The sequence below is a fragment of the Mirounga leonina genome, unplaced genomic scaffold (assembly GCF_011800145.1).
Source record: "Mirounga leonina isolate KUSES-001 unplaced genomic scaffold, KU_Mleo_1.0 Mir_366, whole genome shotgun sequence".
NCBI classification, from domain to species: Eukaryota; Metazoa; Chordata; class Mammalia; order Carnivora; family Phocidae; genus Mirounga; species Mirounga leonina.
This window is the reverse complement of record NW_023270709.1, coordinates 1790042-1806069: the sequence shown is the minus strand read 5'-3', so window position 1 is coordinate 1806069 and position 16028 is coordinate 1790042. Positions and strand designations below refer to the sequence as shown.

The 16028-nt window shown below is 51.5% G+C and overlaps 1 protein-coding gene across 2 annotated transcripts; it reads right to left on the bottom strand.

Annotated features, from left to right (window-relative positions):
• Positions 1-67: 67 nt before the first annotated feature.
• On the bottom strand, positions 68-15588 carry DHX16 (DEAH-box helicase 16). Of its 2 annotated transcripts, XM_035030670.1 has the most exons (20): positions 15102-15588; positions 13473-13717; positions 13220-13382; positions 12844-12900; positions 8862-9116; positions 8471-8674; positions 8202-8393; positions 7222-7332; positions 6935-7050; positions 5247-5457; positions 4958-5056; positions 4695-4847; positions 3094-3234; positions 2751-2913; positions 2532-2650; positions 2370-2437; positions 1529-1691; positions 1274-1435; positions 809-982; positions 68-292 (listed from the first exon to the last, which is right to left on the bottom strand). In XM_035030670.1, exons 1-20 carry the CDS (start codon positions 15306-15308, stop codon positions 164-166), a joined length of 3132 nt encoding a protein of 1043 aa, XP_034886561.1. In that variant the 5' UTR covers positions 15309-15588; the 3' UTR covers positions 68-163. The 2 variants fall into 2 exon arrangements, with proteins under 2 accessions (XP_034886561.1, XP_034886562.1); XM_035030671.1 differs by lacking the exons at positions 12844-12900; positions 13220-13382; positions 13473-13717; positions 15102-15588 and having other exon boundaries at positions 8255-8393; positions 8862-9041.
• Positions 15589-16028: the final 440 nt, after the last annotated feature.

The window sequence follows — 16028 nt, the reverse complement described above, 5'->3', positions numbered from 1 at the left end:
TACTTAAAATAATAATTCTCTCGCTCCATTTCTCTCTCTCAAATAAATAAATAAAATCTTTAAAAAATAAAGTTCCCACAACCTTTATTTCAAAAATAGAAATTAAATAATGTTACAGAAGGAAAAGGAGCTGGTGTTGGGTTCTATTTGTGTCCCCTCCCCTTTAGCCTAGTTCTTCTCGTGTCTTGCCTGTTTTTTTTGGCATTTTCTTAGAATGGGGATCTTCTAGCTCCTTGGCCTTATAATAGTGGGGAGCCACCTCCAGAAGCCAACTGCTCTCAATCTCCAATACCTACAAGAGGAGAGAAAAAATCCGTATGATTCCCCTTTTTCCAACCTAGACTCTAATGTATGTGTGATCAAAAAAGTTTCTTTCTTCCACCTTTGACTACAGGGCTAGGGGAAAGGTGCCAGGCTCTAAATACTATATACCCCAAGGGCAGACACACCTCTACACGTCATTCAGAATCCCCAGTAAACTATCCCTAAAAAACCTGATCATAAAGACTGTAAAGTACACTCAGGACAGAGATCCCATCTGCTTTGTTCACCATTCTCACCCCAGCATCTGAACCACCAGGATAATAGGCATTCAAATATGCACTGAATGACTATGCAGTTCTTCAGCCTTAGCAGATGCTGACACAACTGGCAAGACACAATGCTTTTCTGTTTTATCCCACCTTACACCACTGTGTTTTCCTGTTTCTCTGCCGGTCTCAGCAACTCGAACCTGGGTTTTTAGCTTGTGAGGACTCCCCCCGCCCCCGCCATCTTCACTGTCCTGGGCAGGGGAAGGTGCCCTCACCTGTCTCATGAACTCCTTGGTGGTCAAGACAAGTTCATGGTAGAGCAGCCAGCGTGGCTGTTCCTCGAAGAGGGAGGAGTTGGGGTGAATGAACACTGTCTGCCGCTGTTTGACCGTGCGGTAGCCGCTCCGGGTCAGCCGGGCCGTGTGGTAGAAGTAGCCAGCGGTGATGGCCTGAGGGGCGGGCAGGAAAGACAGTCACCCGGAAAGCCACATACCTGGGGACCCTAACACGCACTGCCTTTTTAGTTCAGGCTTCTGGAGAATCAGATAGGTAAGGAGTGCACGAAGAATCCATTGAGAAGGAACCCTCAGTGGTCTGGGGAAGACAGCCCAGAAGAGCACACCTTCCACAGGGTAACAGGGCCGACCCTCAGGCTGGAGGGACTGCTGCAGGCCCCCAGAGCAGCTTTGCTCTGCAGGCGGAGGGGGTGTGGGCGACAGGGAGACTAGGCAAGCGCTGACCTTGCGGACACGGATATAGTCCCCCTGGCAAGAGCTGAGACCAACTTCCACGCGCTCCAAGAGCCCCTCCAGCTGTTCCCGCACATCCCGGGCTCGGCGCATCGATCGGAACTGTACAAAGTTCTCATAGCACCACTGGGAAGAGTAACCACTCTCAGCCCACTGGGAAGATGTTACAAAAAAAGTGGGAGTTTAGTGTACAGAGAAACAGAGCTCCCCAGACCTCTGTCCTTCCCGTCACCCAAGCCCCGTGACCTGCGTATAAACGTTCAGCAGAACCAGGTGGTCTCCACCAGGGAGGAAGAAGTTGACCCGGGCGTTGTCGGCATGGACAAGCTTGTCCTTGGGCCGGTAGAAGATGGAGCTGTTCACACACAGCATGGCAGCCACCGTCAGGATCTCTTCCGAACAGCTATACCTGCGGCAGGAAGGGCGACGCGTGAGGGTTCCAAGGAAGACACAGAGGAACAGACACACGGGAAGGGGAAAAGTGATCGCTGTGTGTAGGTGTGTCCTCACAGGGAGCCTGCCATTGGGACAGTGGCTACAAATCAGAGCGGACAGATTCTGGTGGTGGCGATGGCAATATGGGTGTCGAGGAGGTGGGCTATCCATGCAGGTGGGGGCAGGAAAGCGCTGGGGACTTCGGAGGGTAGGCAGGACTTCTGCAGGAGGAAGGGGTGTATCGTGCATCAGGGAAAGACAGCACTTCAGGTTCATGGAATGACCTCTGCCCTCAACTACGGCAGAGGACTGGCATTTAAAGGTGGTCCCTCCACAACCACATCTAAATGTTAAGAGCCCCAAACCTTCGGAAGGAGAAAGTCCCCAAACCAGTACACACAGCACTCCTCACGGGTGCTAAGTCTTCCACATCCATTCATGCCCCCAAATTTTGTCAATCTTACTCATTTGGTAAGTGTCTTACTGCCCCTTTGGAGGCAGTAAGAGCTTTCTAGTAACTTATTTGTTAAAGAATAATACAGTAGGGAGAAAAAGAGGAAAAAGAGCAAGGTAACAAAGATGGCACACAGCCAGTTGGTGTGCCGGGGGCCCAGCCAGGGTGGCAGGGGTGGGGGTGGGGTGTGGCGCTTACTTCTCAGAGGCCAAGATCATTTTAGATAACATGGGGTCCACCGGTAGCTCTGCCATCTTTCGACCCGACTAAGGAGAGGAAAAGAGTTGAAGCCAGTCCTCCCTCAGGTGTCCCTCCCCCACTCAAGAGGTCACCCCAGCCCACGCCGCCCTCCCACCTCACCGTGGTGAGCTCCCCGAGGTGGTTGAGGGCTCCCAGGGCATACAGCTGCTCCAAAGCCAACAGCAGGGTCTCGTACGGGGGAGGGTCCAGGAAATCAAAGTGCATTAGGTCATGGATCCCTGAGGAAAGACGCGAGGGGCTAGAAGTTTCTCTGCAGGGATCCGTGACTCTAGCCCCACCTCCTTCCTCTCTCGGGAGGCCCGGGGGACCCCAAGTAACCTAAGCTCTTGAGCAGCAACACAACATTGCCCAGGCTGGTCCTCTGGATCTCCGGCACGGTGGTCTCCTCCAGCTCGTGCTGATAGGCCCAGGCCGTGTACAGGCGGAAGCACTTTCCGGCAGCCACCCGACCGGCCCGGCCAGCCCGCTGATTGGCTGAGGCCTGGAAAGGAAGGAGAGGCAGGCCTGCTGACAATTGGAGAGGGAAAAGGGAAAGACCAATGCTGATGCAAGAAATCTGAGCGGAGGTAGGCTGCTTATTCCCTGTCCTCTAAGCAGCTCCCACAGGCTTCTGAGTTGAACCTTCCCCACGGAGACCCTGCGGGAGCCCAGCCAGGCTGACCTTGCTGCAGGGCGTGATAGTGAGGGATTCCATGCCCGTGCGAGGGTTGTAGCTCTTCTGCTTACAGAACCCTGGATCCAGCACATAAATGATGCCTTCGATGGTGAGTGACGTCTCAGCGATGTTTGTTGCCACAACCACCTGAGTGAGAGGGTGCAGAGTCACCCGGAGACCCCACCCACCACGTGACCTAGAAAAGTCATCCTGGAAGATTCGAGTAGAGAAGCAGCTGCAGATAAAGGACAGGAGCCTAGGGGATTAGCATCTAAAGTCAGGAGAGGGGGACAAGGCCAGGCAGGAGCGAGGGAGGCGAGGGATGAACAGGGACATAATGTGGAAAGGAAATGGGAGAAGAAGGGTTAGAATTGTTTTCAGAGATGGGAGAGGGGGTCCAGGTCCCTGCCTCCATCTTTCCCACCAGCACTTTCACACGCATCCTCAGCCAGGACTTGCTGCAATAGCCTCCTCATGTGTCTCGCCGCCTATACTCCTGGCCCTGCTGACCTGGCATCATTCTGGCATCCAGATGGCCCTTTAAAAATGTAAACCTGTCACATCACTAACCCCATCCATCAGAGGCTTCCCGTCCTCCTCGAGAATTATACGCATCCCCTTAAGGCCCTGAGTCCTCTAGCCCTGGCTACCTTTCTGCCCTCACCTCCGAGCATTACGGGCTCCCTTGCTCCACTCCTGCACACTGCTGCTCCCTGGCTGGGTCGAGCACTCTCCTCCCTCGGGTCCTTGGCATGAGCTGTCCCCTCTACTGGACACCCTCACCTCCCAGATATCAGCCTGGCTCCCTCCCTCACCGGGTTCAGGCCTCAGCTTCCCTTTGACCTTACTGGAGGAGAGGCCCTCCCTAGACCCCAAGGAAAATACCTTCCTGCCATTCCTCACTCCCACTCCCCTGGGGTCAGTCTCCATCTCCTCAGGTGGCACTATATCTCTCCATAGCACTGGTCACAAGTCAGCATTGTGTATTTACGTGTCCACTGGCTCCTAACTTACGTTAGACTGTATGCTCTGTGAAGCTAGGGACTTTGCTCTGTTCATCATTGTATCTTCATTCCCTAGAACAGTACCTGGCATGTGGGAGGGGCTCATTAAATATTTGTTGAACGGAAGTCTCATCTTTGCTCAAAACCCTTTGATTGCCACCCAATCGTCTAAAGTCCAAATGCTTCCAACTGCTATCAAAGGCCCTCCCTAATCTCAGTCCAGAGTTGTTTTCACCATGTGGACCATCCCCTCAACCTTCTAGATTACACTCGGACCTCAAACATACCTTAGGCCTTGCTCTGGAATTCCCTACCTTTTTTCTTAAAGATCCAGATCAAATCCCACCTTCTGGCACACCAAGGACTTCCCTTCTCCTCTGTGCCTCCACAGTGCTGACTTACCCAGGCACGTATTTGGCTGTGCCTCAGTTCATGCTGAATTCATGCTCTCCCCAGCTCTGGAGGCGAGGGACTGACTACTGCTGGGCCTTGTAGCTGCAGCAGGGCCCAGGACACATCTTGCATAGGGCGGGCACATAGTCTCTTTTTCACTACTAGTTGTATGAACTACAGGGGTGAAGAATGTGGGTTTCTCCAACTGACCTTTCGTGCCCCAGGGGGTGTGGGCTGGAAGATACGAGCCTGCATGTCAGAAGGCAGGTTGGCATAAATGGGTAACACCAAGAGCTCCCGGATTTTGGAGCCCAGGCGGCGGCAGCGATCCTGGAGCATCTCACAGGCGGCCTCAATCTCCTCCTGGATTTGGGATGGAGAGAGCAGGACAGGTCCCCGAGTGACCTAAGGCCCACATGCCAGCTCCGTCTTCCCCTGGGACACATCCTTGCCCCTCCCCCCACGCCTCACACCTGTCCCGTCAGGAACACCAGGATATCCCCAGGGGGCTGGGTCACATGGATCTGCAATACAGACACGACACAAGCCTCCAGGTAGTCAGCCTCTGGAGCCTAGGGAGGAGGAGGAGAGGGCTCACAGCAAGGCCATCCATCTGGGAAACTTCTCCTCCCAGCTCGATAGCCAGTTTATCCCAGTTCCCTTGTGGACTCTCCAATTCCCCTTCCCTCCTTGGGCCAACCTTCTCCGAAGGCCCAGGCTTTGCCACCTCACGCTTAAGCCCACCCTCCCTGAGGGGAGCACCTTGGTATAGAAGATGTCAACTGGAAACCTGCGTCCAGGGATTCGGAAGACAGGGGCGTCATCAAAGAAGGTGGAAAAACGGGCAGCGTCCAGTGTGGCTGAAGCCACCAAAACCTTCAGCTCAGGCCGGAAGCGAGCAACATCTTTGATTAACCCAAAGAGAATGTCTGTGTGTAGGGTCCGTTCATGAGCCTCATCTACCATCACCACACTGGAGAAAGAACAGGGGAGCAGTGAGCCAGGGAAGTTGGCCAGGAGAGGACGATAGGATCCCCTGGACGAGGGCACAGAGGGAAGCAAAGAGCCAAGGGTGAATGTGGGGGAGGGGGTTCCAAAGAGAAGCCAATCACCCCAGTTAGGGAAGACAAACAGAAAGTTAAAGAAGACCAAGACCCCGAAGTCTGCAGCTCATCCCAGCCTAGGAAGACAACAACAGTCAAGATTTGGAGGCCGGAAGCCAAGGCCAGGACAAGTCAGACATCCTCTCCGGGTCAGAGTTACGGGTCTGTTGGAGTCAACAGAAGTAAGTGTACGTTTTAAAGGGGAGAAAAAGTGAGAGCAGGGCCTCTTTGAATAAGGCTGGGCTCCCCGGGCTGGCTGGGAATGAACAGCCAGACCCAAGCCACCATGATTCGAACAGCCTAGGAGCTGTCGGGCATCCCTGTTGGCCCTGCTGCCTCCTTCTAGGGACAGGGACCAGGTAAGCCTTTCTACCCCAACCTTAGAGGGCTCTGCAGGATTTTTGGTCTCCTCCTTAGTTATCTGGGTGCCACGTCTTCTTTATCCTTGCTCAAGTCTTTGGATTTCCAGGTGACAGCCAAGCCTGCAGGAGCTCACCCCTGACTATGCTGGTGAAGTCCCCAGCTGTTCTACAAAGCAGGCTGGCTTGATGGGAAAACCCTATGCCCCAAACACTCTTGCACTGGCTAGCCTTCCATGGGTTCTGAGATTTTTGCAAGGCATGTGAAGGTTCAAATCATATTTATCCTATTGCTCCATTTGTGATCTTCTAAGACCAGAACTTCACAGCCTCCTAAAAGTTGAGAAAGCTCATATTGCTCGGCTGGCCTGACCCCACCACCAGCCACGCACAGACCCCTCCTCCTCCTCCAAGCCACTCCAAGACCTGGGCCAGAGGCCCAAGAGTGAGGGCCCCAACACAGCGACAGCCCCTCCAGTCCCCACCACTCTGGCTCCATAGTACTGCGCTGAAATCTGTCTCCCTGTAACCTCTCCCATCATTGCTAGTTGCGCTCTCTGGGGTCACGTGAAACAAGTCTGACTTTCCACGTGAACCAGGAGGTCTCCCCTGAGTTTCTCCTCTCTAAGCTGAACATTCTAAGTTTCTTCAAAGGGTCTTCATGTGGCTTTTTAAGTCTCCACAGCACCACTCTACCTCCCTGGTGTTTTCTAAACTCTGGGGAGCGAGGGAGAGGACTTCTCTGCAGTCTCTTCTACCTCATCTCCATGGCACCTGCAGGTCAGTCCTAGGACCGTCCACACCATAAAGATTCAAGAACTGGTGGGCTAGTCAGAAGACAAAGGCCAAACTAGCTGGATGAGAAGAAAGCAGAGAGAGGCCAGAGATTAAAGGAGCCAGAGGAAGGTGCTGAAGGGGAGGAAGGCAGTAGACTGGGTGGAAGAGAAGCTGGTGGCTCTCTTGTGGGAGACGGGAACACTATGCGTACCTGTAACTTGCAAGGTCGGGTTCAGAGAGGAACTCCCGGAGGAGCATCCCGTCCGTCATGTAGCGGAGGGCAGTTCGCTCTGATGTGCAGTCCTCAAAGCGGATGCTGTAGCCAACCTGTCAAAAGGGCCATTAGCGATCGAGATTGGACTGGTGCTCCCTGAAGGGAGTGCAGGCCTAGGGGATGAGGGGTCAGTGCCTGGACCTGTGGTGTGAAGCCCTGCGCAGTGTGGGGTGTGTCTCAGACCCTACAGGCTCCCCTCCCCCCTCAGTCCCCATAGATCTTACCTCATTCCCAAGCTTCACACCCATCTCCCGGGCCACCCGGGCAGCCACACTCATGGCCGCTACTCTCCGGGGCTGGGTACAGGCAATCTTCATTCCCTTCTTTGTGTAACCCTGAATGACAAGAGGTTTTCCCTTGGCTAAATACACTCCTGGGGGGGAAGGGGGAGCACCTGGGTGGCTCAGTCAGTTAAGTGTCTGCCTTTGGCTCAGGTCACGATCCCAGGGTCCTGGGATCAAGCCCCGCAGCGGGTGCCCTGCTCAGCGGGTGCCCTGCTCAGCGGGGAGTCTGTTTCTCCCTCTCCCTCTGCCCCCCCACCCCTGGCTCGTGCTCTCTCTCTCAAATAAATAAAACCTTTAATAAATAAATAAATATGCTCCTGGGGCCCAAGATAATTCAGAGAAAGAAGGTATAAATGTACAACAGGGCAGGGGAAAAGGAGGGAACAGAAACTGAAAAGCAGACCACCAGGGCAAACATAAGGATGGCAGACCCTAGGGCCCTCAAGGGCATCCTCACCCAGCCCTGAGAGTCCCAGTCTTTTGGGTAATCACATTCAGGCTCACCTAGATTTGAGTTGGAAAAGGACAGACCAGCTGGGGCAGACCCAGAAGCAAAGGGGAACAAAAAAAGGTGAAAAAGCAGGAAACCGAGTCCTCTGACTCCTTGTTCTTTGGCCCTTGCAGAGGAACGATGGCTGAGCTGGTTGGTGTGGGAAGGTCCCCAGCCCACCATCTATCCGTCTACAGGTCTTTCCGATAGGAACGTTGGAACTAGACACAGACATGGTAGCAGAAGTGAGAACAGAAACATAAAAAGGGTTTGTCCTTATTCTTAAGAAACTCACAATTTAGTGGAAAAGACTAAATGACTAAAGATGGAGAAGCTAAGTGACTACTCAAAACATGTAAAAGGAGGTCTGACAGGACTGTGCTTGTCAAGGGTCAGTGCTCGGCAGCCTGGAGGGTGTGGATAACTGTACCTCCTCAAAGAGATACTGCGGGATCTGGGTGGTCTTCCCGGAGCCCGTCTCACCCTCGATGATGAGGACCTGATGATCAGCAATAGCTGCCAGGAGCTCCTCGCGGAAGGGGAACACTGGGAGGCTACGGCGGACAGCCTGGATGGACTCCTTCTGCTGGGCCTGGGTTGGAGGCGGTGGGCCTGATGGCTCCTGAGGAGAAAGAGGGGCGTGAGCTTCAGGGCCGGCTTCCCGACCTCCTTAGAATGTCCCAGAGTTCTCCCGCTCACCTCGTCGCCCTGGAGCTGAGTGGCCCGGACAAACTCGATGGTCTCCTCTTCCTCCAGCACCAGCTGATACTTGGGCTCCTGGGAAGCAGCATCTCGGGCCCCAAACTTCAGGGATGCTGCCCCCAGCCGGGCCTCCTCCCAGCGTCGCTGCTCCTCCCCAGGGGCGCCTGATTCCTCCTCCACTAGATCCATAGCTCGTGCTGGCTGTGGAAAGAAGGACATGTGAAGACAGAGGAATGCCCTCTTCCCAGGCCTCTCCTTCCCGGTCACTATCCCCACCCACTGGGAAAGGCAAGACAAAGGGGTCAGCCAAGGCACTGTCCAGTGCCCTGAAGACTTCCCTCCCCTCAGCTTGGGGAGCAGGGCTGAAGTGGACTCCGCTTTGCCTCACCTGGCCTCGGGTCTCCTCGGGCATGTGGTAACGATTGGTGGCCTCCAGCTTCTCCTGCTCCCCAGCCGCCCGGTACTCTCGGGCCAGATCCCGAACTCGCCGCTTGTATTTGAGCTCCCGCCGTTCATGTCGGCTCAGCTCCACATCCCCAAAAAGGAACTCCTCATCAGCCAGCTCTGCCTCCAGGTCCTCAAGCTTCTCGCGCTCCCGCTTAGCCAAGTACTCTCGGCGGGATTTCTTCCGCAGCTCAGGGACCTGGGTTAGGACAGGGCAGCCAAATCTTCATCTCGCTGGGACAGCAACCCCTTCCTTACCTGTCCGTAAGCGTTACAAATTCCCTGACAGGCCAGCAGTGGCCCTTGGCAATGTCCAACCTGACTAATGGTGTGCCCCAAGCTGGGCCCGTCTGAAAGCCACACACTGACCCTACACACTATCTTCTAGCAGCACAATCCTGCTGGAAGGTCCTTCGGGACAGCCTCACCATCTTTGTCAACATAGATACACTAGGGCAATTATTTGAATATTTTAGATTTTCTTCTTACTATTTTATTCGACTTAGTGGAAAGGAGGAAAACAAAAGGGCTAATACCAGCATTTAGAAGCACAGGTCTCAAACTGAAAACAAGTGGGACTATTAGAAACCACTGGATGTGCCAACAGGAGGTAATCTTCAGCCTCGGTTAGATGCTCCCTGGTCTGAAATCAAATGACTATAGTTTGGGAAAAGGGGGAAAATACACTATATACAAAAAACTGGAAGTATAGCATCAGAGAGTGTTATAAAGCAAGATGTAATCAGAAATGCTTAGCCTCTGGGACTAACGTCTCCCCGATTCATACAATGTGTCATCTGGCTTCTACATGTTTCCTTTGACAGGTGCTTTTCGGGACAGATTATGGATGATAGTAGAAGACTGGGCACATCCGTAAGGCCTTTCTCAGCTCTCACCATGAGCCCTCCCACTGTGGCAACAGTGTCTCCTCCCTTTGATCAAAACAACGTCCTCTACTATGGTGGCAAAACCTCATCAAGCCCTCTCCTTGGGGGCCCCAATCCTATTTAATTGCTTGGCTTTTCTTGTTTGTTCTATGAAGACTTAAAAGGAGCTCATGCTCATGATCTGAGTACCACAATCAAATACTCTTTCAACCTGATGGAGGGAGCAGATGCATGTTCTTTTAAAATATGGGCAAAAAAACCAGAGCAATTTGAGGGGCCCCTGGATGGCTCAGTCAGAAGAGCATGCAACTCTTGATCTCGGGGTCCTGAGTTCGAACCCCACACTGGGTGTAGAGATTACTAAAAAAAAATAAAATAAATAACCACCAAAAAAAACAAAACAACCCAACTCAGTGCAATTTATCAAAAAGAAAAATGATACGCAACTATAAAACATTGAGAAATAAAAATTCATGAGTCCAATGTGACACACATACACACAAAAAATGGGAAAAAAGCTTTTGTTACCAGTGAGGTGACTGTTACATCAAACTCCTTTCTCTCAAAATTAGTAATTAAACGTTTCCTCTGCCCTTTTTTTTTTTAAGATTTTTTTGTTTATTTGTTTGCTTATTTATTTATTTTTCAGAGAGAGAGAGCATGAGTGGGAAGGGGAAGAGAGGGAGAGAGAGAATATCAAGCAGACTCTGCGCTGAGCTCAGAGCCCAACGCAGGGCTCAATCTCCCAACCCTGAGATCATGACCTGAGCTGAAATCAATTCAGATGCTTAACTGAGCTCCCCGGGTGCCCCATTTGCTCTGCCTTTTAAGAAGGAATTGTAGCTCATGCCTAGTTTTTTTTTTTTTTAAAGACTTATTTATTGGGGCACCTGGGTGTCTCAGATGGTTAAGTGTCTGCCTTTGGTTCAGGTCATGATCTCAGGTCCTGGGATTGAGCCCCACATTGGGCTCCCTGCTCAGCGGGGAGTCTACTTCTCCCTCTCTCCCTGTCTGTCCTCCTGCTTGTGCTTTCTCTCAAAGGAATCAATAAAATCTTAAAAAAAAAAGACTTATTTATTTATTTGAGAGAGAGCGAGAGAGCAATGCAAGCAGGGGAAGGGAAGAAGATGAGGGAGAAGGAGAGAAGCGGACTTCTCCCTGAGGGCAGGGTCCCACGTGGGGCTGGATCTCACCACCCTGAGACCATGACCTGAACTGAAATTAAGAGTCTGACACTTAACTGAGTCACCCAGGTGCCCTGCTCATTCCTAGTTGTTAAGGAAAAGTTCTTCTTTACATAAAAAGCTTAGCCAACAAATGTAGAATGAACGTCAGGCTCTAAAAATCACCTTGTTGCAATCCCCAGTGAAATAGCAGATTTAGGAAAGGATTAGTAGTGGTTATACTAAAACCATTAGATGGGGCGTCTGGGTGGCTCAGTCGTTAGGCGGCTGCCTTCGGCTCAGGTCATGATCCCAGCGTCCTGGGATCGAGCCCCACATCGGGCTCCCTGCTCGGCAGGACGTCTGCTTCTCCCTCTCCCACTCCCCCTGCTTGTGTTCTTGCTCTCGCTATCTCTCTCTCTGTGTCAAAAAAAAAAAAAAAAAAACCATTAGATGAAGGGCTGTTGGCAGAAACGCTACCTGCACTAACAGGTACACAGTCAGTGCGTCCCCCCGATGTGGTGTAATGTAAAGTGCACATCGCCACCCAAGAAGTGTTCTGTCACAACTTTTTAATCTGAGTTGAGACAAGATTTAGACTCAACTTCCACTTTAAAGGAAGCAGGGCATAGAAGAACTCAACACCAAAAGGTAAGAGTCAGATAAATCCAGAATGTGGGGCATGGTACAAGATGAGAGTGAGAGAGGATAGAAAACAAATAAACATAAGAGACTGAACCACCAGATGCAATGCATGAAACCTGACTGGGTTCTGGTTTGGAAAGAGCAGATACTAAAGACATTCTGGGGAAACTTTATTGTGAACAGGTTCCTTATTGATACATGAGAATTACTGTTCATCTTCTGGGGTATGACAATGGCACTGTGGTTTTAGAGGACAGAGTCTTCATTCTTAGGAGAGACATACTGATGGGATAAAATGCCATGATGTCTAAACTCCTTTAAAAAGCTGACAAAGAAAAAAAAAAAAGCCCACACTTACACGGCCATGGCAAATACTACACATGATATTAACCATTTCTGAATATTAGTAGTTTCTATATGAGAGTTTATTATATTCCTCTCTTAACTTTCCTGTTTGTTTGGAAGTTTTCATGATTGGAAAAGGAAAGAAAAAATAAATTCTGGCAAATAAAAACATTGCGCCCATACTGACAGATGGCTCAGAAGTCTCTGACCACAGCCATTCTGTGGGGTGGGTCCTGAGATGGCTTGGCCAGGAGAGACCTGAGTTCCACTAGGCCGTTTTTAGGACATCAAGAGTCTCAAAATTCTTTTGAGAATCCGAAGTGTGACCTTACTTGGGAAGACCAGGCCTTTGGAAAACCGCTTACCCTACCAAAACTCACACCATGACAAGTTCAGTTCATGAATTACAAGGGCTGTGTCCCCATTCAGAAGCAAGAAACTCAGGAAACTAGAGGAAGATCACTAGACCATGTTTGGGATGGAGGGATTAGGTGGCAGGAAGGTATCTGGAATTGGGTGTGCCCAAGCTGACTGGACAGCACACACCTCAGCACTGGGACGGCTGCCCTGCCCCCGTCCTCCAGCCAGCCCCTTGGATGTTCCAGCTGACCTCTGATTACATCTCCTTAAATCTCAGGGCAAGCTCACATCTCCCTCACGAACACAGTGTGATTCAGATCCTAACGAGTAAGACGGTTTGTGGGCAGCTTCTTCCCTTCTACAACTTAAGTAAGTCCTTGGCAGGCTCCTGTCAACACAGACCTGACAGCCCATCAGCATCCCCACTGTACTTCCTTTGTGTCCTTTTTCCCTACCCCAAACCACTTCAAAAGAAAGTTTTTTCTTTTGCCTTCTGATGGTTGGCTTCCTGGGCACTAGGACTCACCATGGATTTCCGGTCTTCCTCGGCCATCTTGAGGCGCTTCTGAGCCTCTTCATAAGCCTAGGAGAAGAAACCAAGAGTGGAGGGCTGTAAGGCCAAAATCTCCCACAGCCACTCCCCCTCTAGAATCACAAGGCTCATTCGGATTTACCATTGCATAAAGAAATGGCCCTTCTCAGTGAGGAATCTCAAGGGTTACAGGTTCGGCAGAGGGTCGCCATAGCCAGAGGACCCACAAAGGTCCTCTTACTATAGAGATGAACACCACCAGAGGCCATCCTGGTCTTCCCAGAGATCGATATCTCTGCAATCACACCCAACCTCAGATTTGACCCAGAGATCTTCCTGCGGATTTACGGAACATGCTGCTCTTATGTACCTTCTTGTCTGACCGCTCCAGGACATTGCGAGTTCGATCCTTGTCCCGCTGCCGAACCCGCTCAGCGAAGGCATCACGTTCCTCCAGGTCCTGAAGGCGCTCTCGCTCAGTCCGCTCCCACTCATCCTCCGACTCTGGCTTCCCAGTCTGCTGTTTACTCCCCCTGCAGCCCAGCCCGAAGGATTACATAAGGCCTCCTAGGAGGCTTATTGCCCCCTCATCCCCTGTCCCATCCTTTCTCATTCTGACTTACCCTGTCTTTCTCTTCCCTTTCTCAGAAATCTCTTCCTCCTCTTCTTCCTCCTCCTGACATTTCTTCCTGAGGTGTTTCCGTTTTTTACGCTTCTTCTGGAGACTGCTCCCAGCTCTACCTATGGTCTCCTCGCTGCTCTCCTCACTGTCTTCCAGCAACTTATAGGATCGGTTCTTCTCCAGCAGGGCTCGTGCCTCTCGCTCGGCCACCCGAGCTGGCTTTTCTACCACTGCCTTCCGTGGTACCTATCAGAAGGGAAGATAATGGGATGTGAGCAACTCCTGATCTCTGCCAACCTACTTTGCCCCATTCCGAATTTAAGGAATGACCTGATCTTAAACCAGCCTTGTCTCTTTTCCCCATGGCTTCACACCATGTTCATCAGCCTGAATTGGGCTTCTCAGCTTCTGAATCTCCTTGCAGTCATTCACTTAACAAACATTTATTGAAGCCTGTGTGATGCACCAGGTACTTACTAGGGACCAAAAGACAACAATCCCTGCCCTCATGGAGTTTATTTTACATTCTCAAAACCAATTCTCAGTTGTTCAGCCTCTGTTCTTCACCACGACTAAGTCATCCCAATGCGAGAACTGATATGCTACAAGAACTGGTTTGCAGAGGCCTGTCATAAGCTTGGCACTGTACCAGATTCCAGAATACATGCTAAACAGATATACATAAAGTCCCTATGCTCATACTACTTAGGTTCTAAACTCATCTCCCGCCAGGCACCAGATGTGACAACCAAAGCAGGCTATTTGCCATTCTATGAACATGTTGAACACTTTCTCTCTTGCATATACTTAACTAAGCACCTGTTCTGTAAGGTGCTGTCAGGTAGGAGAAATACAAAGACAAGAAATACAGAATCCTGTCCTCCAGGAGCTCACCTTTACAGCTTTATTCCTTCCCCCTTCTCTATCAGACAGATTTTGGGGAATCTTTGGGGCTGCTTCCCCTGATCACTACCCCTACCTTTTTATTTCTTTCTTTTTTTTAAAGATTTTATTTATTTATTTGACAGAGACACAGCGAGAGAGGGAACACAAGCAGGGGGAGTGGGAGAGGGAGAAGCAGGCTTCCCGCGAAGCAGGGAGCCCGATGTGGGGCTCGATCCCAGGACCCTGGGATCATGACCTGAGCTGAAGGCAGACGCTTAGCGACTGAGCCACCCAGATGCCCCACTACCCCTACCTTTTCTGCCTACAGCACTTCTCACACATCTTTTCTATAGCCTCACTATTCAAAGTGTAGCCTGTGGACCATGGGATTCACCTGGAAACTAGTTAGAAATGCAAAAACTAAGATCCCATCCCGAAACTACCTAATCGGAATCTGCATTTTAATAAGGGTCCTGGATGAGTCGCATGCATATTAAAGTTCGAGAAACACTACTCTATAACACTTAACGCTCCTTGAACTTCTTCCCAGAGCTGGACGTCCAGCACGTAGCACAGTACCCAGTCGACAACGGACAAAAGCTAGGTGCTTGCGAACTGAGCTTGCTTAATTCCCGGAAGGACAGTTAGCCCAGCCTCACCTGGACGAATAACCTGGGGCCCCTCCCCTGCTCCACCTTCTCTCCCACCACTCCCACGCCTGGCCCCGCCCCGCCCCTCTCGACACCTTGTTCCAGAGCCTCAGGGCGAAGTCCCGCGCTGGCCCGCTGAGGTCCAGAGTATCGGTGTCTCGCAGGCGCTGCACAAACTCCTCGGCCGAGGCGCAGCGCTGCGCGGTACCAATCAGGAACTGGGCTACGTGCCGCTCGCTCAGCCCCAGCACCGAGTGCAGCTCGTCCTGCACCCAGCGCTCCAGCCCAGCCGGCGTCGCCATGATGACCCACGCTGGCCCGTTTCCGGCCCTGAACTGTCTCGAGTAGCCACGCTGGTGGTTGGGCCCGTCGGAGGCCCGGAGGCCTAGAACCCTGGGCTAGAGTCTGAGTTCCGCAAAGGACCTGCCTTAGGACCTTGGGGTTCGGTTTCCAACAGCCCGAAACCGTCTTCCCGGATCGGGGAGACCGGAAACGGCCGGTCATTTCCGGCCTAAGCACTACGGTGGCCGAGCGAGTTCAAACTTAACGGAACCGCACGTGAAGCTCGGGGTAAAATTTTATTTCCGCCTCCAGTAAGTCTCTCTGTCGCCCTCTGGTGGCCGGCCTGTGAATGCCTCGCTCATTCAACAGACGCTGTGTGCTAAGCACAATTTTAGTTGCTGGGGATATGGCAAGGAACTAATTAGACAAAAATCCCTTACTGAAGGGAGGGGGAAAGACAAGATACATAATAAATAAAACATATAAGTCCTATGGAGCCAAAAATAATGCAAAGTTTGTGTGTTGGGGGGGAGATTATATCTCAAATTGGAAGGTTAGGCCCATGTTGATGAAAGATTAGCCCATGCCGATTAGAAGTAACCTTTGCTAGTACGGGCACCTGCGGCAGGAATGAATACAGGTTAGACATAATCGGAGACCTCCAAGCAGGAAGAAACAGGATCTGGGGGGAAAAACCAAAGGTGCGCTCTCTTCTTGGTGCTCTCAGAAAGGTGCCTTTT

What these genes read in the sequence shown, in the direction of transcription:
- DHX16 (XM_035030670.1), bottom strand. Translation starts at nt 15,308, where the DNA reads ATGGCGACGCCGGCTGGGCTGGAGCGCTGGGTGCAGGACGAGCTGCAC. An exon ending in CCCTGAGGCTCTGGAACAAG is followed by an intron (nt 13,718 to 15,101) that starts GTGTCGAGAGGG and finishes CCCTTCTGATAG; the next exon opens with GTACCACGGAAGGCAGTGGT. An exon ending in CACCCCCTGGGGCACGAAAG is followed by an intron (nt 3,235 to 4,694) that starts GTCAGTTGGAGA and finishes CCTCTCACTCAG; the next exon opens with GTGGTTGTGGCAACAAACAT.